At 42.9% G+C, this 24,422-nt stretch overlaps 2 protein-coding genes across 3 annotated transcripts; one reads left to right on the top strand and one right to left on the bottom strand.

The window, feature by feature from the left end:
* Nucleotides 1–247: 247 nt before the first annotated feature.
* FAM114A2 (family with sequence similarity 114 member A2) lies at nt 248–9,743 on the bottom strand. The gene is made up of 15 exons (XM_010719164.2): nt 9,656–9,743; nt 9,070–9,199; nt 8,730–8,932; nt 8,453–8,546; nt 7,909–8,004; nt 7,515–7,627; nt 6,515–6,649; nt 6,196–6,354; nt 5,495–5,618; nt 4,413–4,492; nt 3,643–3,771; nt 3,289–3,428; nt 2,447–2,519; nt 1,821–1,874; nt 248–1,075 (listed from the first exon to the last, which is right to left on the bottom strand). The coding sequence occupies exons 3-15, from the start codon at nt 8,925–8,927 to the stop codon at nt 974–976; spliced, it is 1,497 nt and encodes a 498-aa protein (XP_010717466.1). The 5' UTR covers nt 8,928–8,932; nt 9,070–9,199; nt 9,656–9,743; the 3' UTR covers nt 248–973.
* A 10-nt stretch (nt 9,744–9,753) lies between these two features.
* On the top strand, nt 9,754–19,805 carry MFAP3 (microfibril associated protein 3). 2 transcript variants are annotated; one of them, XM_003210371.4, is made up of 3 exons: nt 9,754–9,813; nt 13,927–14,386; nt 15,749–19,805. In XM_003210371.4, exons 2-3 carry the CDS (start codon nt 14,107–14,109, stop codon nt 16,492–16,494), a joined length of 1,026 nt encoding a protein of 341 aa, XP_003210419.1. In that variant the 5' UTR covers nt 9,754–9,813; nt 13,927–14,106; the 3' UTR covers nt 16,495–19,805. The 2 variants fall into 2 exon arrangements, with proteins under 2 accessions (XP_003210419.1, XP_019476027.1); XM_019620482.2 differs by lacking the exon at nt 9,754–9,813 and adding an exon at nt 9,832–9,911.
* Nucleotides 19,806–24,422: the final 4,617 nt, after the last annotated feature.

The following is a 24,422-nucleotide window of genomic DNA, read 5'->3' as shown; positions in this document are numbered from 1 at the left end:
TACGATACGTGAAGCAGCTTCTGAGACAAATTAGGACTCCTGCTAACAGAACCAAATTGCTTCCTCTTCCCCTGCTTTAATATATCTTACAAGAAGGAGCATTACATTATAGTATTTTTATACACAGATTAGAAAAAAAACAACAGTATCTGTGTCTGAACAGTTTGTGGCTGACACATCAAGTCACATTAAAAAAGGAGCATCCTATGGCTCAATTCTCTCATTAGATTGCTCAAACAAGAATCAATCCCTTTTAGCCAGTTCTCATTTATTGCTATAAAGTAAAGTACCCACATTCTTAGGGCCAGATCAGCATTTTTCTAGTTTATGCTGAGGCAAGCATTCTGCAAGAGAACAAATAACAGCACCCTAGTGAGTCCCAATCCCACGTCCCTGAGTCATTAGCAGACACCTTCAGGAAGCTGGGGCTTCTCTTCTGCAACAATGGCTCAAGAAGGAACCCTCTCTGTTCTATTCTTTCCAGTCTTGAAAAATAATCAGGAGTGATAATCAAAAATCTTTGTCTTCTCTTGCATCTTCTATCCATTTCAGCTCCAATGCTGAGCACTCAGAAGCCTAGTTATGTCCCTCTGACTTAAAAATCAACTATGACTTCAGCTAACTCTTAAATTGCCAGCTGCCTCTCTTTTCTCCAGCATTGTCTCCACAGTCTAGAGAGCTTCTCCAAAGAACTTGTTAACACATACAGCAGAGAGACTCCACTCCAAGCCTACGGAAACAGGGAAGCAGTCTGCATTTGAAGTCTGTCACATCATCCACCAGCCTGGACTATGCTAATCACATCCCTCAGTGAGCTGTAAGAGCTGTCATTGTCAGACTGCACTTTATCATTGCTCTTGCAGTAGCAGTGATCAGTTCATCTTTTTCCCTTTTAATATCAGCCATTACGTCATTCTCCAGCATGGAAAATACGAAGCAGAGAAGGTCAAGCAGTTCTTAATTAGATGGGCTTTTATTGCTGTGATAGTTCCGTTCTAGCCTCAATAAGAGAGAGCTGCAGTACAGGCAGCAAGAGCTGGAAGGCATCTTGGATGTACGAAGCACTGTTTGAAGCCTATGAAAATGATTTAAAAAAAAAAAAAAAGACACATGAATAATTATGCTACCAGTCAGTTTCACTAACCTCATACTCATTTCAAACAGCATTGATTGATGTACATAAGAAAAAAAACCCTACTGCTTATTGGGTCTTTACAGCTTCCTTCTAGAAACCAATTTAATGTAAGTTTTTGAGGGGCTTTATGTCATTCAGCAAAAAAGCAACTGGCTTAAAAGCTGCTACACAAGATCAAGTGTGATCTAAAGGTAGGATACTACTTTGTGTAAGAGATAAAAAGCATTTCTTTCAAAGAGAAACATAAGCATGCTGCATCAGGAAGGAAGAATACATCAACAGAAACATCCGTTTCCCATCCCACCTCTGAAGTTTACAAGCATTGAGGACCAACTTAACAGCTGGGAAATGCTGGGACTCCTGCACACTGATTTATGAGCTTGTTTAAGATTTGAATTCAAGCACTGTACAAAAGTGCTAGAAAGCCAGATATCTGAACAAACTACTCTGCATCTTCTGACCCACGATAGCTATCAGCTGGGACCACCCCAACCAAGTTCACTCTTCACTAACATTCATGTCCTGTGAAGATCTACAGGCATTTATTAAAACCTGTAAGTTATAAGATAATTAAGTAGAATCTTAGGCTACAGAACTTTGCATGCATAAGGACAGTGAGGTGGAAAAAACAGTGTATCTATTTTTTGAGTATTAGCTTAAAGTTTTAAACTTCAGCATAACTGACCTCCAAAAACACTCCAGTGATTAAGGGATTAAGCACATCTGCCTTCTCTTTGACCTGCAGAGACCAGACATATATTATTTCGATTGAAAATTTTATCATATTACTTCAAACAAAATAAAGCTAAACTCTCTATAAGGTTACTGTCACCACTGCTCCCTTGACAATATGAAAGCTAAGGCACAAGGTGCAGAGGATCTGCCCTGCAGCATGCAAATAAGAAGAAGGTAATCCACACACATCCAGTGCAGGCCCTCTATGGATACATATCTTCAAATGAACTGCAGGCAGTCAGAATGTAAGGACAGCATCTGCAATTACACCTAAATGTTTTGTAATATCTACAACAGAATCACGAACCTCATTTCCTTCTGCCTCATCAGTATTGTCAGCACCAACCTCCCACCACCATTCTGTGCCAGGCTGAACACCTCTGGTGGCATTCAAAAGCTCAGCATACATTCAGCTGCCACAGTCTGCAAAAAAGTAATCTGGGAGACCAGACTACAAAGCAAAAACCTGCATGCATAAATGAGGAAGCACAACAAGTGCTTTATGGTGAGGATTCCAATGCTGTGCTGTAATCAAGTAATACATCTCATCCCTAAGAACTATAATGCAATCCTTACCCCTGCAATTGTTAAGCACGTAGTAAACTCTTTGGAGAAAGATGACAGTTCCTTACACAGCACGATCGTCACTCTGTGGAAGAAGAGTGGAAAGCTATACAGTAAATACAGTCTACAAGGAACAATCCTCTTTTAGTATTCATGTAAAACACAAATACCTTGTTTCCACGTACATAAAGTTAAATTAAACCAAAACTGGTACACAGCATTTCAACAGTTTATGAAGATCCAAAAGTTCCCCAAAGAAATGGGGGAAAAGAATGGTGGAAAAATAAGTAATTAAAATTGAAAACGTGAGAGAGCTTTCAAAAAATAGACATAGCAATTCAAAAAGGAACAGTACTAATTTGCTTTATTACTAACAAGTACCAATTTCTGAAGTAGAAAGTCTTGTGCAGTTCATCCTTACCAACTAAATCGTGCTGCAAAGAAAAATCCTCCATGCATTATTTGTATGATCAGGCTATTAATTAGTGCAGCCATTTTACAGTATCACGTACCTAACAAACAACATGACTAGCAAAAGGGTGGTCACAAATCACTTTTATACAGCTGTTTTTGTCACATTTTAAAATTTCTATCTACTAACTAGCAGAAGTTTGGGGAAAACATTTCTCTTGGCTGTAACAGCTTTTGAGCAGGGTTCCCCTTCTTATCAATAAATGTCTTCAAGCTAGATAAAAAGTTGAATTACCCTATGGGTGGCATCCCTATCTTCAGCAGTGAACATCCATTCAAGAGCAGAATTCAAGAGCCCTGCACCCCTTGGAAACGCAAAGCAGTCTTAAACGGTTTAATCATAGGTTACTACATGTTACACATTTATGAAGAGATAAACATACTGTGAAAGGGACTTGGCTCTGTCTGTGGCAATCACCTCCTGCTTCTGACCATGCAGAAACAAAGCTGCAGTTTTGTGGAACGTTTCAATGGAGTATGCTGTCAGTTCAGCCAGACTTCTTATGGCAAATGCATGAATATCCTGCAAGAGTTGGAAAAAAACCTCCCGCATCATACAAGAACTAGCAGCCCTTGTTATTTAAGGCAAACAAATAATACAATGAACTATCTGCCTTTTCAGATCCCCAAATCTGCACAGAAATAGAAACCCATAAGTTCCAGTAATCACAACTGTAATTCAGTTGCCAGATAAACACACTGTGATCAGATACTGTCTTATTCCATTGATCAGTTACCTCTACTGATTTTTTAATATCATGGTCACCACCTCCACGTTCTACTTCCTGGTTTTCTTCACTCTCTTTTTCTTCTTTAGGAAGACTTCTGTTGAACTGTGCTATCCATTCATGAGCAGATGTCCTCACCTGTACGAAGATAATGACTAAAATGAAGCCCCACTGCACACCACAAAACACAGAACGTTAGATCTCCCTAAAGGAAGGAGACAGCTACATCAATAAACTATCCTTATGCCTTCCTGACTTCGTAGAAGGTTGGCTGCATGCATGCAGTAGAAGACATTCATTTCTCTAACACCGGGTGCTGGGATTTACCAGCAGGGCCATGATTAACTGAGGAGCTTCAAAAACATGTCTGCAGAATGCTGCTGCCACTTGGTGGATCTGAAAGGTAGTGAAACGATGGCAAGAAGGGCGTATCTTCTTCATAGCAGCTTCTGAACATAGTAAAACCAACTGATTTGTGCCAAGAGGAGGGCTGCAATTCAAAATGGTAGGTTGGTTTCACTGCAGTGGCTGATAGCTTACTGCTCAGTTTTCTTTGCCACCAGATATTACTGCCCAGCGATAGGGCAAAGACCCACTGGTGCCCACTGATTCAGAACATGGTTTTGCCCCATAAAGTCAAAGGAAAAGGCCCATTTCTTTTAACTCCAATTGTCAAAGAGTCTAAAACATAGCTTGTCTTCATGCCTTTTCACAAGCAAAGCAAGACTGAGAAACAGGTCTTAAGAGAAATCTCTCCAGCTTTTAGAGAAACAACTCACCATGATCAGTTTATCTGGCTTTGTGGAGATACGCAATTCTGAAAATAGCTCTGTTACCTCCTTGGTGAACTCCTCATCTCCTAAAGGAAAGAGAAGGCTAAAGAATCCCCAGAAAGGATGGATACAGGAAACAAGCAGGACTTTAATGCACAACTAGTTTTGCACAAGTCTGCCGACTGTTTCCTACATTTCTTCTTGAACCATCAACTCAGGCAAGAATGGATCACATCTGGTCTTTTAAATATGATTTATAATGTAAGTTATGAAAAGGTGGAGACACCAGTGCCAGAAGATTAGCTTTTGCTCTCTCAACCCTGGTTCTTTAGCTAAGGTAATTCAATTTTTACAGGCAGGCAATCTATAACACATCAAATAAACACAGCATTTTACAATGCACTAAGTTGTGCTTTACCTTGGAGAGTCTGAAATATTGCTTAAAGCCTACAGTTCTCCTGTTATATATGGCAGGGCAGATGTTAACAGTGGGGGAGAGGCAGTGAGATCCATCACAGAAATACAGAAGATACATTAAATGCTAAATGCTAGCAAGTGCAGGTGTGAGCTCTCCCTGATGAACCATTTAGGTAAAAGAAATGCCAGAAATTTACATTAATACCTGCATAATCTTCAAGAATCAGATGGCTTCTCTGTGTGGAAACACCTCTAAGTCTTTTGGTCCCCTGGCTAACTCTCACTTAAAAAACAAAAAAATTTGCTCTCCCCTAGGTTAGAGTTAGACAACCTATTCAAAGTCTTTCCCTTATGAACAGGGAAACCTGGTGTCTCCTTGCATTATGAATATTGGCTCAAGGTCAGCTCTAAGAACAGACCAGAAGTCAAGTAAATCTAATCTTGTTCTGGCAAGAATCAAGTGATTTCTGCTACAGAATTAATTCACAGAAGCCTTCCAACGATGAAGGGCATTGCTACCAGTCATGCTTCTAGCCACAGATGGCTTCAGAATTAAGCATCTAGCAAAAGAATAACTTCACATCCATTGCTAGCACTCTCATGACTAGTTGGTTCTGCATTGAGAATTTCATTTAGAACCAGCTTCTCTTTCCACAACCTAGGATTTTTACCTTTCTTTTCTTCCTCTTCTTCTTCAAAGAATTCAGCTAAAGAAAATGCTTCATTGAGTTGCTCCATTTCCTCTTTCACTGTGTCCAACTCTTCTCCAGAGAGGGCATTTAGAACCAATTTCACCTAGTTAGGGGCAGAACAGCCAAACGGAGTCCAGAAAGAAAAAGAAACAAGATGGAAGATGAAGTAACTCATTTACATTGCACGCAAAAACATTACAATACTAATGAGAAAGTGGTGTTTTCCTACATGAAGGTTGAAGAGGAAAGATAAGTTAAGTAACAGTAGATTCTTATGGAGTTATTAAAATAATTCCCTTATAAAAATCTGAACGACTTCTGAATGTGTATGCTGACCAGCCCTTCTCCTTGCCCTGAAACGGAGAGAACACTCTCTGCTGTGCCTGTAGTACTACTCTCCTCCAGCAAACAAGCACCCTCTTGATAAGGTGTTGAAGAAATGCAGGAACTGAGGTTGATTATGCAAAGAGAATGGCTCTAGGAGCTGAGGACAGGACAGAATGCTCCCAAGGAAAACAACAGCAGATCATAATGCAGGAGTCAAAGTGAAGTTATACAATCACCATTTTGTAACAAGTTTTGAGCACTTCATTTTGCATGTATGTACAACATCTCAGATCTCTTTTTCTCCTGCTCAGCTGAACTCAAAAATAGAAGAAAAAATTGCTCAAGGCCATTACCTTTGATTCACACTCTCTAGAAAGCATCTCTAAGGCCTCCAGATGTGAAAGACCCTGAAACTCATCAAACAGTAACCCATAATGGGCTTTCTTCTCTGTAGTCATGGTAACCTCAGTAGCTGTCTGCTGCTCTTCTTTCTCCTTTGCCTCTCGTAAGACCTGAAAAAGAAATGCAGAGGACTCAGGTCAATACCAGAAGATACAGAATTGGGTAGGAGAAAGCTTTAGGTTCAACAGTAAGAGATGGCTGCTTAACGACAGGATTTCAAAAGAAGAAAAAACAATAAGAAACCAACAGGTTGATACGGAAGAGCCGTACCTGAGATAACGTAGAGGTTCTGTTCATTAGGCCCTTTGTTTTTTTGAATCCAGGATCTCCCTCAGCTATCACATCCATTGTCTTTTTCCCAATGAATTCCAAGGCATCTAGACCTCCAGTAATAACACTTTTACCCTGTGAAACAGATTTGCATACCGTCAGTGCTTAAAAGTCACAGAAGACCATATAGCTGAAGAAATGAGAGTGAGGCTATATTATGCTAGACAAGTCAAATTGGTCCTTGTCACCCCAGAATTCAACCCTAATCATCAAAAATAGAGTAAGAACAAGGAAAGTGCCATGATACACTATCAATCAACAGTTTAATACAACATTCAAACAGCTACATGAGTCTGTCAGAAAATATTATTATTCTGTGAAGGAGGTGGTTCTCAGCACTCTGAAGTATTCACTTTCTGACACTCCAAGCAGAAAACGCTACACATGTGGGCTTCAGTTGCTTGTTTTTGCTTTTAAGGCTTGAACATCTGCAGCTATTTCAGATTCATGGGAAAAATTGACAAGACAGCAGATCACAAAGGCACTGTTTCTAAGGGTACTGGACTCTTTGAAGTCTATTTCTCACGGTCACAGGAGCAAGCTGATTTCCAAGCAATTTGTGCTGGTTTCACGAGTTTCTGAAGAGGAGAATGAGTTTTACATCTAGGCAATTCTCTGAAAATATTCCAGGAATGAGTCTGACTCTCCATTTGACTGAATGCCCTAAAGGAAGGGAGCATAGATAACAGCACAGAGGTGACATGCATGGGAATACATGCATCACACAGTTCAAGGATGGGCATCCTTCTTATATATCAACACTTCATATACAACTAACAAAACTAAAGATGACTTGCATGTCAATTGCCAGCGTGGCATGAGATAATGCCTGTTTGAAGGCTGACATATTCTCTCACAAAAGCCAAAATTAAGTTTCCTGATATGATGCTTCAGACACCACTCTCAAACTCATTTTCTCCTGCTTTCCCAACTCACTCACTGTGCTTTGAACAGCAGTAGAGATGGTTGATAGAACTCCAAAAGCTCCAGCAATAGGAAAGGAACTGCCATCACCAGCTGCACCTGCGCTGATAACATCGGGATTCTCACTTCCTGCATTAGAAGGCAGAAAATCAGCTTCCTCACTCCCACAAAAAGATCCTTTCAGCTGCTGAGTGCAGAAAATTAACTAACAAAATGTGTCAGCCAGAAGCGGGGTTAGAACTGAGATTATTTTAGTGTCCTCTTTCCAGAGCTAACACCAGTAAGCAATGTGCTGTTTTTAGCACTTTGGCATCTACACCAACATGAGAGATTGAAGTAATGTAATATCATCTGGGGGCTGATTATATTGAGATTTGTTTCAGTGTTGTTCTTACATAACAAAAACTGACCTCTTGTAGCCTCTCTGGTCTCTGAAGAGATTTCACTAGGACTGGGGATCCCAAGGGTTGTTTCTGCTTTTTCTATGACATTTGAAATACCTTGACCTAGAGAAGACAGCAGCAGTGCTTTATCCATGTGGTATATTTTATCCCTCATAAGAACAGAGACAGCAGATACGTATAATGTTTTTCTACTTCTGTCTTACTCCTGTACAAAACAGTTTAATCCACACTAAAACATACCTCTATCCAGACTGTTTACTTTCCAGTGTAATTAATTCTGATTTCATTCAGGTTTTAAATCAACTTGCAAAGTTTTAAAACATCAAATTACTCAAACACCTCAAAAACTTGGTAGTTTTGGTTGAGTTCCTCTCCTTAATCTCACTGTACCTTTTGGCACGTGTTTACCCACTACTTGAACAGTTTTCTTGACATTTTCCAGTACTTGCTTCTATAACAGAAACATCATTCTCAAGAAAAAAAGAGCTCACAAGCTCCTGAAACATGAGGTATGGTTAAAATATTCATCAAATACCAGAAAGAGACTTACCTACAGTAGCTACAGTAGCAGATGCAGTTGACAGAAGGGATTTCCCCCAGCTTCCCCAGTACCCCCATCCTGACTGAGATGCAGGTTCTGAAACCTTTATCGAAGAAAAACAGAAGAGAGCAATTCAGGTAACAAGAAGAACACACAGCCTCTGGTGGGTAACTTTCACGGTGATTTTTCTTTTCAAATGAACAGCAATGTGAATTTTCAGAATTCTTCTGTGCACAAAACCATGAAACTTCAAGTCACATCATTCAGACTGAGCACAAACACACACCTTGGAAGTTTCAGCTGTGGGCTTTTCTGTGCCAGCAGGCTGACTTGGGGCTTTGGGTTCAGGTCTTTTCCGAGTCACAGGCACAGGTTCTTTCTCTTCATTGCTCTCAGTGCTGCCAAGTTCTTCCACCTTCTGCTCATTTTCATCCTCGTAAGAGGCTTCCTCTTTCAGATTTTCACCATTGTCTTCTTCAGACATGACTACTGCGTTCACAAGAAAGCAAAGCAGATTAAATAACCTCCCGCTTTCACGCTGTGACACTAGTTCATAAGCAGCACACCTGTGCTTTAAATAATTCAGCAGAACTCTGGCAGAAATCCCATCTTGTTGCCACACGTACCTGCACAAACAGATTATGTTTTTAAGGGAGCTTCTACAGGAGAAACATCACACCTGGAAGTTTAAAGTCCCACAGGAACAAGTGGCCCTATCTCACCAACACACCTTCTCTGCAAGAAACGCTGCCAGCTCTGAAAAGCAAACAAAACACACAGCAGGTGATTAAATACATGGCTTGCTTCACAATAAAATAAAATAAAATTAAATTAAATTAAATTAAAATAATTGTTTCGGACCGGCTGTTTTGGAAGGGGTTGGACACCAGTGGGGACAGCTATTAGGAAGCAGGCAGGGAGGGAGGCAAACAGCTGGTTTGCTTTTATATTTAGGGCTGAGTTGTTTCGTGGAGCTCCAACAACACGGGGTGTGTTACAACGGCCGGGGGGACACGGCCTCTGCACCCCGCAGGGGCGGATGACAGCACAGCACAGGCTGCGGGCACCCGCACAGCGCTGTCCGCACGGGTCCCTGTGCTCCCCACCTCCCGATGCCAGGAGCCCCGGCTCCATCGGGACTCCGCACCCCGCAGTCCCCCAGCAGCGCTCCAAAAGCCGCACCGAGGCGGCCCACGGGAGTCCCTGCCTCACCAGCCGGGCCTCCAACGCCGCGCTCCCCCAGCGGGCGGACCGCACCATCGAGAGGAGGTGCAGAGCGGCGCCAGCTCGCCGACACCGGAAGTGAGGCGCACCCGGAAGGGCGACCGAGGAAGTACTTCCGGGTTGCTGGGCCGGTGGCGGCGTCTGAGGTGAGGGCTCGGATCGGGTTCGTTCGGGTCGGGCCGTAGCTCCCGGCTCCGCGGTGTCGTCAGATTTCCCTTTGCGACCTCAGAACGCGAGGAAGGCGGTGAGGCAGCTGCTGCCGGGAGGCGTCGGGGCACACGCCTTAGCTCGGTGTTTCAGCGTAGAGGTGCGGTGAGGAGGGCGGCTTGTGGCGTGACGTCATGCCCGCCTGACGTCATGCCCGCCTGACGTCATGCCCGCCTGACGTCATTCCCACGTGGTCTGACTTCACCCAGCCAGCAGCGTGCCTGGCCGTCGTGCTGGGGCCACTTAGCTATTCATTCCCAAGTTGTACCCTTGATTGCGTTGAGCAATTAGCAGGAACACGCTTGTTCTCACACAATCCATCGTGGGCTCTCCCTGCAGCACGTCTCCTATCTCTCCCCATCCTGCTAGGCATTGAGGCCCCGCACTCCCCAGGTTTCCTATGCCCTTTGCTTTTCCTTGGAGCTGATGGCTTTGCTCTGTCACACCTGATTGAGCTGTAGGTGTTTCTGCGCACTGCAGTGGAGTCAGACCGGACGGTCTTTAAAGTTCCCTCCCAGCTCAAACCATTCTGTGATTCCGCTTTGCCCCAGTCACGCAGTTCACACCTTCAGTTCTGTGTCAGATGCTTCCCCCAGGTCTGAAGGGCGGTCGGGGCCACGCGGGACAGCCACGTCCTTTGCACTTCAGCCCAAGCTGCAGTCAGAGTGCAGACTTCCTGCAGAAGTCATCAGTGAGCACCATTTGGTGCACGTTGTCGCCAGTTAACTTGTTTGGAAACCATCATAAAGCCAAAATACACTTCCACGCTGTTTGCCAGGGGTGGTGGGAGGACGGAGCAGGCTGTGAGGTGTATCTCAGTTTATTGCTTTGCATTTCTCCATGTGTGAGATGATGTTATGATCAGTGAATGCAAAGCCGTATAACTTTCAATCTCTTGGGTCCCAATCTTGCAATGCTTTATAAATGTGTGTAATGTTAAGTACTCTCAGTATTTCCACTGACCTCAGTGGGACTACTTAGAGTACTTTAATTTAAACACAAACATTTTTTCAGGATAAGTGCCAAAGATGACTCATATAAGCATACGCATCATGGATTTTTATCCTTTCACTGCTGTTTGTTGTTACAACTTCGAGTCTCCTGAAGGTTCAATACGTTGAGCTCAGCTCCAGGTTTCATTGTAAAGTAGCCAGTTTCTATTCTGCACATTTCATCTTGCTTAGGTTTAATGCTGTCTTGAAGCATTGTAACACTGGCACTGCTCAAGCTTTATCCTTTTTGGATCCTTTATCAGCTCCAGCAGCTGTTTTGCATGAATGTGATGGCTGAAGAATACGGATTTTGGAAATCATTTTATTTTTTCCCAGCATTCAGCAATGAGAGATCGTTGTCTGCTTAACAATAATGGGTTTTCCAAAAGTGAAATGTGACAAACAATTTAGAATAAATCAGACCTCGAGGAGTTTAATAGTAAAATTCAATGACCCATCACCAATGTTTTATACATTATGCAAGCTCAGTGCAGACATAGCGGAGAGCATATGCAATTACTGAAGATAATTATCTTATTCTTATGAGGGAAAATGTTGCTTAGTATTTCTTCTGTTAAATAATTGACTGAGGTTTCTAATGTCGTTTTGGAAGGAATGTCGCAGACATTTGGAGATGTAATAATTTAAATTTAATAATTTAAAATGGCAAAAATAACACAGGCCAAGTACAGGAGGTGCTGGAATTGGTCTCTAATAAATCTGAAACATTATTAGTTGGGAGATTATAGTTTTGGAAGATTGGAAGCTGTGCCACATTTGATTCAATAATGAGGGATGGGATTTGCAGACACTTTGTCACTATCAACAGCTGGAGCTGCAGCAAATCTTGCTCAGTCAGGCCAGATGTCAGCCATCCACAGAGCACTCACAGCCCGCTGCCTGCATGTAAGGAACCTGCACGAGGTTACCCAAATAAGCCAGTCTGTTGTGGGCAGCTTTGTGAAGGCTCTGAAACTCTGAAAACACCAGAGGTCTGAAAAAAGAGAAAGGTTAAAAACCCCTCCTTCAAACAAAAGGGTGGTGGTTGGTCAGCAGCAGTCTTAGTGATGTGTTTTCAGACCTGTGCAGTCTGTGGCTGGGATACCATTCTCCAGAGGCAACAGAAGTCAGTAACGCTTCCCCCAAAGTCTAACTGATGGAAAATATGTGTGAAAGAAGTCTTGGTGTTCTTTTTCTTAGCTGTTTAGCTGTGGAAAAGTATCTTCTTCAGCACAGTGGTGCAACAGTTCTCAGTGCTGGTCTCATCTTAAATGAACAGGCAAGAGGAGTGGCAGAGAGAGGAAAGGAGAAAAAGAGGGCAGATGAAGAGATTGCTGTTTATGGAGGAACAAGTAGAGGGCCTGGTTTCTCGTTTCCCTTGCAGGATTCAGTGGGTGAGTTGGTCAGTCAAGCTTGAAGGAGAGTTGGACACAGCTGTCTCTTTTGCCTCCTTTGTGAAAATGATTTGGCAATAGCTGCAACAGAAATGGGTCAGATACACATTTCTTACCAGACGTCAGATCCAGAGTCTGATTTGACCTTCAGCAAGTTATCTTTAACTGAAAGAATTCCAAGTCTGGCAAATTCCTATTCAGCAAATTTTCCCATTCCTGAATATGTTTAATTTGTCTCTGCTGGAAACACAATTAGTACAAATCAGCTATACATATTTATAGCAAATTATTTTTCGTAAGTGATATGAATTCTGTCTGCCTTAGGCAGCGTGAGCGAGCGGTTCTGGAAGGACAAGAACTGTCTGCATTATTTATTAAGAAAACTTACTCCTTTGTATTGTGATATTTATGACATTCAACCCTGCTTGCTTTGTTATTGCTAGAAGAGAAGATGATGAATTTGAAGTCACGCTGTCAGTGGGGTGAAGTCAGATATTTTGTAAGATAACATTTTAGCCTGTGGCTTTTATACTTTGTGAATAGTTTTCTACGGCACTGGAGTGATCTGGATGGAATCATAACCTCAGGGAATGCATATTGGATTAGAATTTCTTTTTGAATCAGGCTTTCAGGAAAATTGATTACAGATTTTCTATTAATGGTGCAATCTCATTTGGTCACAATTTGGTTTTATTCTGGCTTTTAGAAAAGAAAATCTTTGTGTGCAGAGAACCTCAAGTTAAATTCTCCATCCTAGTGTCTTCAAATATCTTGTGCACACATAAATCTGAAGTGAGAGTTCCATCCCTAGAGAAAATAATTTTTCAAACAGCTGTGAAATACGGGGCAGGATTTGGTGTGGTGAAGATAATAAGCAAGGTGTGACTGCTGAGATGTAGCAGCATAAAGCAAAAGATTTTCAGTGGGAGTTTACTGTACAACAATAACAGCAAAAACCAGAATGCAGCAGCAGCAGCAAAAAAGGTTGCCAAAAAAAGGGAAGTGTGTTTAGACATCGGTGTCCTGTTATTCAGAATGGGACTTCCTCCCTTTGTAGGTAGCTGCCACAATAATTCTCCCTGCACAGGAAACGAGGAGCATATTATCTAGTATTTAGACACATAACATTGATTTTACCTTAAAATCAAGTAAGTAAATGTACAGGTGCTAAAAATCAAATGTGTGAGTGCTTTTATTCCTCGATGCTAAAGGAAAAACCAGCATTGAAAAAACAGGACGTGAAGGGACTTTGATGTCGGTGTGGAGGAAGGCAGAAATTATTTCCTCTCTTGCTTTTCTTTCTCTATTAAGAAAGCACTTTTTTTTTGCTGTTAACAGTGCAGAATCCACTTGCTGATCCTGAAGGTACTTATGCAGTTTGAGTAGACTGTTACGGTTTTTTTCTTTTTTTAAAGCCACATTTCTCTTATTGGTTATTGTTCCGATATTATTTATTTGGATGGGAGGATGAATGTGTAGAGGACTGAAGGTTGTGCTAATGGCTTCTTACCCTCATTTCATTACTGTGTTCTGAGCAAAGCTCTGATTTGGAACCTCTTGGCTGACAGTTTATATTATGCTGCTGGAAATCTGTTTACTGGGAATGAAATTTGAATACACCATAAGCATGCTGCCATTAATAAACTTAATTGTGTTTTTTTTTCAGTTGGATTTCCAGTTTCCTCTCACCATATTGATGGTCTTGAAAGTGCATTTGGATCCAACACGTTTTCTACCACTGAACAAATTAAGAACCTCCTCTCTATCTCAGATCCATACAGACGATTTAATATCTTAACCTCATTTCTCCAAATTAAATGAAAAAGCATTTTTCTCTTAACTTTCCATGAAGCTCAGCTATTGCCTGTTAATTTTGACTGTTAGTGCTGATCTTTCGATTGGATTTACCCTGGAAAATGTAGCTTCTAATGGGACACTTGCTTTTGAGTCTTTCAATGCATCACTTCATCCAGTGCCTCAAGCTTTAGCAAGTTCCCCAGCACACCATGATATCATAGCCAAAGAGGGAACCAGTATTTTAATTGAATGTAAAGTGAACATCAGCCAATATGAATATATTCTTTGGTATAACTCCAAGGGACACCTGCTTCAACAGAAAGATGAAGGTGAGCTTTTCTGCTGTTTTATATCCTTGGGCATTCTGCTTTTATACAGTACATGAAAGTCTCTGGAACTTTATTGTTTTCTCTTCCTATGCTCCCATTTTTACAGTTGGGAAATAGGAGAGAACAAGACAAAGCTCTGGCATGTGGTGGATCAGGTTTTATACCCAAGTTTTGAAGTCCTAGCCCACCCATCCTGGTATAATGCCCTTCTGTCATTTCATTCAAGAGCCATCACAACATGCAGTACAGAAGAACTGAGTATACATCCTACCAGATTGTAACTGATGTTATTATTGCTCTGGTTCATATTACATCTTTTCAAACACATGAATTAAATGCAAGTCTCCAAAATTATGACCTTTTCAAGCTGTCAAGCCTTGCTTTAATTTTGTTACAGGATTTTGTAAAGCATGAGGTAACTGATTACACTTATTTTCTGGTTTATGCATCACTGAGATTGCGGAAGCCAACGCAGCTTGTAATGGCCAGGGTTGAAATGGATGCTATGTAACCCTTTCCTACAGAGAGAGAAATAGTTTCCTATTTGGAAACTATTTGGCTCTTGTAGTTCTGTCCCTCCAATTTTTAATAATAATAATAAAAAAAAGTCTTCTAGAGATCTGTGTGGCATCCTCTATTAGTATTAATGAAGGTCATTGAACTAATTGATAGGATCTTCTCAGAGGCCGTTGCACTGCTTTAAGTATTCAGCGACCTCTTTGTAGTTACAGTGCCATCTGGAAATTAGTTCAGAGTAGACTAATTAGAAGAATGAGTTATGAAAACAATTTTTACCCCAAGTTATAAACCCGTAGGAAATACTGCATAAAGCTTCTTTTATTGATTTCTTCGTACGTAAGTTTTGTGTATCAGCACTGCGTGCTCAGCAGAAAGCTGTGTCTGAAGAAAATTCTGGGTCCTTTTGCCAGCTGAGCCATTTACAGACTGCGATCTTTTTCATGGGTCACTTGACTTTTGACTCAGAACATATGGAATGTTGGATTCTATAGAAGACAGTCCTTCCACATAGTGAATTACAGTGGGTGAGAAGTTCTATTTAAGAATTAGGTTCCCTGTCAGATAGAACTAGTGATGCAAAAGCCCTCCAAAAATATAGATGAGAGAAAACAGAAGAACCAGAGTAGCAAGTGCACAAAGTAATTTAGCATTAAGCACTAGGATGGCTAACTGAGTTAGGGCTTTCTGTGTCACAAGCATAAAAAGGAAAATTTAATTCTTGTCCTACTGTGTTATGCTAGAAACAGAGTGCTTACTGTAAAGCTTGTGGAGCAAGCAGCATGTCTCTAGCTTACCCAGTTGTTTGTGTTTCATTAGCTCACTTTCTTTCTTCTGAACCTCCAGGTGGACGGTGGAGGATTGCTGATAATTTCCTTAACATCACAAAGGTCAACTTTGCTGACCGGGGACGATACACGTGTGCAGCTGTTAATGGTAACAACACAGCGTATTCCACCGTCACCCTGAGAGTCACCTTCACCTCAGGAGACATGAGTATTTACTACATGATTGTGTGCCTCGTTGCCTTTGCTATCACCCTCATTTTGAACATAACTCGTCTGTGCATGATGAGCAGTCACCTCCGCAAAACAGAGAAGGCTATCAATGAGTTCTTCAGGACGGAAGGGGCTGAGAAGCTTCAGAAGGCTTTTGAGATAGCCAAGCGTATCCCCATCATTACATCAGCCAAAACGCTAGAGCTGGCCAAAGTCACTCAGTTTAAGACCATGGAGTTTGCTCGGTACATCGAAGAGCTTGCCAGAAGCATTCCCCTTCCGCCACTGATCCTTAATTGCAGGGCATTCATGGAAGAGATCTTCGAGGCTGTGCGAGTTGATGATCCCGATGAAGTCGGTGAGGCAGAAAAACAAACCCAAGCCTGTGGTACCCAAGCTGCAATATACCCCATCAACCCGGAGATCAAGCGCAGTGATTCGCCAGCCGGGGATTCTGACGATGGGTCTGTGAATGAGCAAGGCCAAGAAATAGCTGTTCAGGTGTCCATCCACCCACAGGCAGAAGCGCAGAGCATTGACACCGTTTCTCATGACAGCTGCCAGTTTGCTCCTTCTGAGGAAGGCAGCTGCTGAACCCAGCCACAGCTGTTGTACAGGAGCACGGGTGTCTCTGGGATAACGTGAGAAAGGGATGTGCAAACAAGCTGCCTCATCCCCTGTGCACAAGAGTGGCTTTTTTTTTTCCAAATTGCAAGGTGCCAGAACTACTGATGTCTGTATTTCCCGTCAGTGTTTCGCTGTGTTGGTCTAACAGTTTCAGATCCGTAAGAGAAGGCTGTTTGAGTTATTGTTCAGTGGATTTTCTTTTTGCAGCAGCTTGTTTTACTTCAAGTATTTACAAAACAGTAATTCTTTATCATCAGCTCCTTGGTACCCTCTGATACTTCTGATCTGTGTTAGAAGTAGCCAAGCTGAGCAGAACAAGATGCATTAAGATCTTTTCCTTTGTAGGCCTGTTCTTCCTTCACAAAGTGGAAGCGGAATTCCTTAAAGCCAGTGTTGTTATCCCAATGAATTGAGTTGTGGGCTTTTTTTGAATTGCCTCACACTGCGTGTAGCCCATCAGAACCATGGTGAGCTTGAACAAATCTGTTTTGCGAAGCGTGCTTCTATGTTGCTATCAAAATGTACTGTACTTAGAACAAGATTTGCACCAAGATCTGCTGCTGGACTAAACAAAGTGCTATGGTAGCTTAGAGAACAACCAGGGGATCTCTGCTTTCTGTGCATCTGCATCTGCATCTGTACTCGAGTGTGTGGAAAGCAAATTGCTACAAACCTTGTCACTGAAGCTTGGTGCTGATTGCCAACACGCCTTACCCTCGTTCTGTCTTACAGAGTGGAGCAGTAGGTGATACCACTGGTACTGTTTTTTGACTCTGCTGATTTCACTCACTGTAGAGAACCCAAAGTTTCATGTTGCATTTGACACCGTTGTGAGAAAAGAATGACAGTAATCTTCTAGTGGCGTAACTTAAAGGGAAATTTGTCTACAGTTAAGGTATCTCAGGCAGTTATTTCTGAACTGTGTAATAATAGAGGGGAAAAAGCAATGCCACTGACTTTACTCTGGCTAGTGCGTTCAGAAAGCAGTGGGAGAGAGGGCTTAGCAGAGGGGCTGGCTGAGCTGCTTGCCAGCCTGTTTTCAGAGCAGAGTGGTTGTTGTCCTCTCCCATGTGCTGAAGAGGAAAGGCAGCTGACATCCATACCTACACATGTACGTGCTGCACCAAGGGTCTCCTGCACAGCTTCCTTCCTCAGCTCTGGAGCTGCGGCCTCATGGAAACCACAGGCAGACAAGAATCAAGTCTCTTCTTTCACACGTTGGTGCTGATTTTTTTTTCTCCCTAGCATTTATAAGTTGTATCACTTAAGTAGCATTATATATCCTATCGAGATTTAGTAGATGTAAGGGTTGTAAAAACTCCACAAATTAATTTTTTACAACTACTGGAACCATTCTGCCATATAATTTAAACAACTTGGCAACGGGAGCACCATTTAATTTCCCACAACTCTTTTTTCTTTTCCTTATTATTACAAAAATGTCAGTTGAACAAGTGATTCTGGAAGGCTGTTCAGGATTCTTAAGAGGATTTGACTCTACATTTACATGAGTAAGCAGGCACAGTGGTAATAACAGGGTGGAGCTTTCTGTTGTAGTGCATCCTCCTAACAAAGGGTCTGAGCAAATTACATTTATCACATCATACCAAATGATGGGAAAGTGAAGCATCTATTACTGTTTTAAAATACCTCCTGGGGAAAGTTATGCTAACAGCCACCAGTAAATGCAGCCTACTTGGCTTTGGTATATTGGGTAAAAGCTGTGTTTTTTGGTGAGAATGAACACTGCTAGCCTTAGTTGCAGTAGTGCTCTGACCAACTTGGTACCTTTGCCAAGACTGTAGCAAACATCTGCTTCAGGGGAGGAAAGCTTGCTATAGACACGATAGATACTGCCCTCTGCAGTAGCTTCTTGTTAGTTTCCGTGGTTTGATGGCACTTTATGTCCAAGTGTAAAATTTGTGTAGTTTTGTGTAACCTGTCTGATTTTTAAAAAAGTTTTTGGTGATCAGTGTTAAATTCTTGTGAATAAAGGCCTGGTTCTAGAAGCCCTGCCAAGATGCTGCTGGCTTCACTTCTGTCCTACAGTGAGCTCTGCAGATCTATTATCTGAGCACAGATTTGGGGGTTTGTACCACTTTGTATGTCCTGTCTGAAAGCTGATGGCCACAGGAGAGGGTCATCTCTTTAATCTCTGTTGAGCCACAGGCCCTTGGCATTGTACCTGCTCCTGCCAGTTTTCACAAAACAGCTCTCCTTGCTTCTGTGAAGCTATTGCATTCCTTGTGGCAGTAACATCTTTGACATTTCCCCCTTCCCCTATGTGCAATGTAGAGATGCAGCTATGAAATCAAAGCTCCGTTTAATTGCTTCTTTGGAAGCAGTTATGCAGTTGTGATTGACAGATGTCTCATCAGAAGCAGCAGCTTGCAGGCAGCAGGATGATCCTGGAGGTGCATCAGATGGGTGTCAGGAGAGGAGTTTCAGGATTAACTCAATCTGTTCTTTGATTTTTATTCTTTATTTCCATAGTTCCGAGTTCTCACTGAGCGCCGTTACGTGGTGTCTCCATGTGTCCCCATTTCTGGTGGAGAGGAAAGAATCCTACATCCAAGTCCTCAGAAATGCAATTGCCATGTCAATTGCTGGATAATAAAGCCTAGTATTTTCCTGAATTATTACAGCATTTTGTTTCCCAAATTAATTCCATCCCTGGGAAGGAAGCTGTATTGCAAGAATTTCAGTAAATCAATGGCACTTATTAAATGTAGGAACTGATCCTACCTCCACTGAATTCAATTAGAGCAGATTAGGAGCCTCAGTGTATTTTACAAACAATATTACAGGTTTTTTTGTGCCTCTGAAAGCAAGGAGGGTGGTGGTGGTACGCAGTAAATGTGATTTCCGGAGAAGGAAAGCTGACACTGGTTTCAAACAACTTGTGAACTCTTCTTACATTGACTAGCTGTGTGCACGTAGGTCTGTTTGATGTGACTAACTGAAGATTAACATTGAAAGATTGTATAAGTGACAGTGTTTCTAACTTTTCATAGGACAGGGAGATTCTGCAGTGGTTTCCTTGGTTTAAACTGAGTTCTTTGACAATCTCAAGGCTATTTTATCTCTTCTTTATAACTGCTTTTTATTTAAAATAACATAAAATCTACTAATTACCCGAGAGTACCTAAAAATAACTTTGTAGTGGTTATTTGTATTACATGGATTGCAACGTCACTGTTTGATGTAACTGCATAGGATTTCATACTTTCATAAAATGAATTGGTAGATTTGCAAAATAAATGAAACACAAAAGCTTTGTTCTCTTCGGGGTTACTTTTTTATCACTGAGGGGAGATGAGCAGCAGGATGGGAGGTTGAATGCTGGTAGCCACTCTGATAGCAGAGTGCCAGGACACTCAGTCATCTGATAGCCAGCTTCTGCTCCGATGTCTTTGGGATTGATGTTTTCTGTGTCTCAGTGTCCCCAGCAGCATCTGTCTGGTTGCCAGCTGCACATACAAAAGCTTACAGACCCGACATGGCTTCAGCAAGGCCCGTGCATCCCTCAGTTTCACTTTTTCAGGGTAAAAAGGTGATTGTGAAGAGCAGAGACCCTCAACCACAAGCATTTATTTTCTGTTCTTACCTCTTCTACATGGTTGTATAGTTCTGTGTTGTGAGACAGCTTGTCTCACAAATGGCAACTTGGTGCAAACGTGAAGTATTGAAAGCCTGCAAGTAACCAAATCTGTTATTGTTTTCCTTCTCATTTTGGTGACCAGGCTGACCAGGCTTGAGTTCCTATTGCATTGCAACAATTCAGAGCATTAAACTGTGCCAGAAGATGATCCCGGGGCCCTAAGTGAGGAGCTTTCTACCAGTGGTCACACCAGGAAACCCCATTTCCCATGTGAGTGCCTGATGTTGTGTGAGAATGAATGTCTTCTGTATGGGCTTTTCCTGTAGCTCTGGGTGCCAGCCTGCAGCACAGAGTAGAAGTGCCCCTAATACAGTTTAAAAACTGCAGTCCAACCTCCTCATCCAAAATACAGCTTCTTGAGAAACCTTCCATAGTAAAACCTTTGGAGCTGTTTGAATGTGAGAGCAGACTTCGCCCACTCGATTTTTAAAGAGCAGTCTCTAGCTGCCACTCTCTGCACAAGGAAGATAATAGAATTAAAGCTGAATCTTGGAGATTTTCCTGCGGGAATCATTTGCTTAAAGGAAGAATTATTGGACCCGTACTCCTCAGGCCAGATCAGTGTTGAGTCAGCATCTGCTTTCTATCTCTGTTATGAGATATGCACGAGTGAGAATGGTTCATTTTCTTAAGCTCCCGTAACCTGACTCCTCATGATCCAACCCACGGTGAGAAAGTTCATCTGCCTGAATTTAAAGCACTTTTCCATTTGGATAACAACAGATAATTGAAAAAGGAGCTGCATTAAGGACAATTGTACTTTAATGTTCGCTGAGTCCCCTGAAAAACATCATTTCTCTTCCCTTGCAGCGCTCCTATAAGTGCAGTCTCTGGAGGAGACGCAGTGGGAGCACCGCCGTGTGGTTCAACTCAGGCAAAGTGATGGCTTTGTTGCCTCCTCTCTGTCAGGTCATTTCACACCAGCTGGGTATCTCTTCTGTTCTCTTTTTAAATTGTATAGCATCTCATTCAGATGTCTCCAAACACTGCCAGCTTTTCCACATGCGGAAGGGAGAATTGCAGCATCGCTCCAAAACCAGAAAAAAAGAATGGTTTTGTTAGACATTGAAATGTGGAAAAAAATCCTGAAAAGGCATGAAGTGCAGCTCTCTCACTGGTAGGACAGTGCCTATTCCTTGGTCACGCTTGGCGGCCGATGATCGTAATAATATCAGGCAATTAGGGCTTTCATTTTCATTAGGCTAATTAATTGTTTGCACAGCGCCCTGAATATGGAATCATTTTCCTTTGGAAAGAATAAAAGGATTAGAATGGCTGCATCCCAAGATGCTCAGAACGTATTTTATTTATTTTATGGGAGAAAAATTCTCTCGTGCCCCAAATGCAAACCATCTACTCGAGCGGTAATGCCTGCGCTGGGACATTCACATCAACGGAGACGCTCACAGATGATACATATGTCCATCCATCTGCCTCCACGCTCCATATGGCATCTGGGCTTCCTGCTGCATGCCGATGAGCCCGCACAGAGCTGGAGTTGTCTGTGTGCTGCCAGGTTTGTGTGTCGGCTGTGTTGGGATCCCAGGAGCCACGAGCAATGCCCTGGGATATGGGCCGTCCCAGCATAGCGATGGGCTCCACATTGGGATCAAGCAGGGAGGCCGTGACACTGTGCTTGTAATCGTACCAGAGGCCCTCGAGTGGTTTATGCTCTGAGTAAATCAGAGGCAAATGAAACCCAGGCGAGGATGTCATGAAGAAAGGTACCCAGTGGATGCAGTACTGCAGAGGCGATGGCTAGCTCTGTTTTTCAGTGTTTGTCCTATTCAGTGCCTCTCTGTGCTACCTATTATTAAACATATATTTCATATTAAATTGTTTCAAGTCTAATACAAGCTTGCAGAAAGGCAATTCAGTGGAAAGTGAGGGGACATATCCAGCCTTCAGCTTAGGGGAGAGGCTCCCATCCTATCTGTGCTGAGTCTTGAAAACGTCCCTGGTGTCAGTGCTGGCAGGCAAAGTCCCTGCCTATAAATGCAGTATTTTGGGTGCAGCATTGCTTCACACCTGTGTGTGGTGAGGCACGGGGAGCAATCCCCAGCGCGGACATGAGGACATAACCACCCACTACCATCATTTCAAGAGCTTTCCTGCATTTTACTTACTTTCCCTCATTGGTGCCTTCTTTTAAGCTTTCTTCATGGTAAGTATTCTGAGGTTCTTGCGTGGTCAATTGAAAAATCCCAAATTTTCATATTGTTTTCCTCCAACCGAAGTCTCCTGAGTACTGACTGAGGAGGAGGACAGCGGCCCAGAACAGACATAAAGGAGTTTGGACAACTGCCCTACATTGGAGGATGGTTTTACTTTGGAAACCCTACGTGCATCACACTCTGTTACAGAGAGTTGATTTCAACAGCAAATCTCTTGCAACAGGGTGTCACTTCTCTTCCATACATTACTTGAAATGCTTTATTAATTTGATGACCTCGTGGGCTCTGAGAAAAAGCCATTTATCAGTGTTTTGAGGAAAGAGAGCTCCTCGGAGCTAAAGGGACTGTTTTGTTGCTCAGATTTATTGGTTGGCTGACTTAATTCTCCATTCAAACACGATGATTTTTAGCTGCCGGGCAGTGGCCCTTTCAATGTGGAAGCTAATTAACTGCTAGAACTCTTCGTAGCAAGGCTGTTCTTGTGCTGTGTTGTTTTTTGTTTTTTGTTTTTTTTTAATCCAGAGAAATAAAGCAAACACGATCCTTGAGACGCAGGTTGCATGGATACCATATCAGCGCAGACACAGAGCCCTGTTGATGACTTTGTCTTACAAAGACAGTAAGGCTGCCACCGTCCGTTGGTGGCATGATAATATACAGAGGTAAGATGAGAAAACGGCATCTGACAACGAAAGGAAGGAGGGAGGGAGGGCAGAGCCACAACAAGATCTGACTGGGGGCAGCAGCAAGGGCCGTTCGTTGTGAGCGGTGAGCTCTGCTCCCCAGAATATTTCTGGGAACATTTTATGACCCCAGCACTGTTTCATGGGGTTGGCTGAAGGAGGGACAAGCAGCTTTAGAAGCTCAAATGTGGACATTTCGGTGCTGGTTGTACTCCATACAGTGCTTCTGTGAAGCACTGCTGCCCTGCTCTTTGCTCCAAGCCCGTAGGTGAGAATGAAATATAAATCACAGCTGCAAGCCAAAAGCAGGGAATCCCTCGCTGGCTCCACTGAGCTCCCCATCTGTCTTCATTCCTGACAGCTTGATTGCCTTTATCATCATCTTTAAATGCAGAGCCTCAAATACCATCAATGGTCATAAGGAACGGCGGTTCTTCCTGATATACCTCTGCAAGTGGAGCCGGGTGTTTTTCCCCTGAGATTTTGAACTGTAGAGAGTAGAGAGTAAGAGCAGAGAGGAGCATCCCTGGGTGTGCTGTTGGGGAAATCTGGCATCACCAGGCTTGCTCTGAACCAAGAGGAAGGTGCAGAGAACTGAATATAGGAGAAGGAACCTCTGCATCCTGGGGCTGCTGATGGAGCTCACCTGGCCTTAGGCAACCAGGGGGACCTCCAAAAGAGTGATGAAGTTACCTGGCAGCTTGTTTTCTAGGAGAACAGTGAGGACAGTTCTAGGGGAATTATGGAGAAAGTTTGGCATGGAGGACATTGAATAGGAGGCAATGAAATTTGTGGGTCAGCATTGTCCAAAAGAGCACCTTGGGATATGTGGTATCTATCAGTTGCCTCATCTCTCAGCTCCCAGCCACAGCTCAGCATCTCCTGGTCTCCAAGGAAACCTCAGGGCAGGGCAGGACATGGGCAAAGTGTGGGGAGACTACAAGGATGCACTATGTCTGGAGCCAAGGGGACACACCTATCCCTTTGGTTCCTTTGTGCCCCATTGAAGCCACTCCAGTGTGAAGCACACCTCTGGTCCATGAGTTGTGTGTCACTTTCCACATCTCTGCTGATCTCCTGGAGTTTAAATAGCTGTGCTCTGCTTCACATCACGCTGTCCTTGTAGGGCTGCAGCACAAGTCTGTCGTCGCTCTCCTCTCAGCAGTCCCAGGCTGGCTGAGGACACACGATTTATTCAGCTAAAAGGCAGCTCAGATCAAGGCCATTACTGAATGCCATGCTGAACCCAAACAGCAGGAGCGTGGGGATGGGAGCAGTGCCTGGAGATTTGGGCTGGAGCAGGAGGATGCTCTGGATGCACTGGGTTGCTGCAGGGACCCACTCATATGCAGCCGCAGCAGGTTACAGTGTGCAGGG

The sequence above is a fragment of the Meleagris gallopavo genome, chromosome 15 (assembly GCF_000146605.3).
Source record: "Meleagris gallopavo isolate NT-WF06-2002-E0010 breed Aviagen turkey brand Nicholas breeding stock chromosome 15, Turkey_5.1, whole genome shotgun sequence".
NCBI classification, from domain to species: domain Eukaryota; kingdom Metazoa; phylum Chordata; class Aves; order Galliformes; family Phasianidae; genus Meleagris; species Meleagris gallopavo.
The sequence above is the reverse complement of the archived record's forward strand: the minus strand, read 5'-3'. Positions and strand labels throughout refer to the sequence as shown.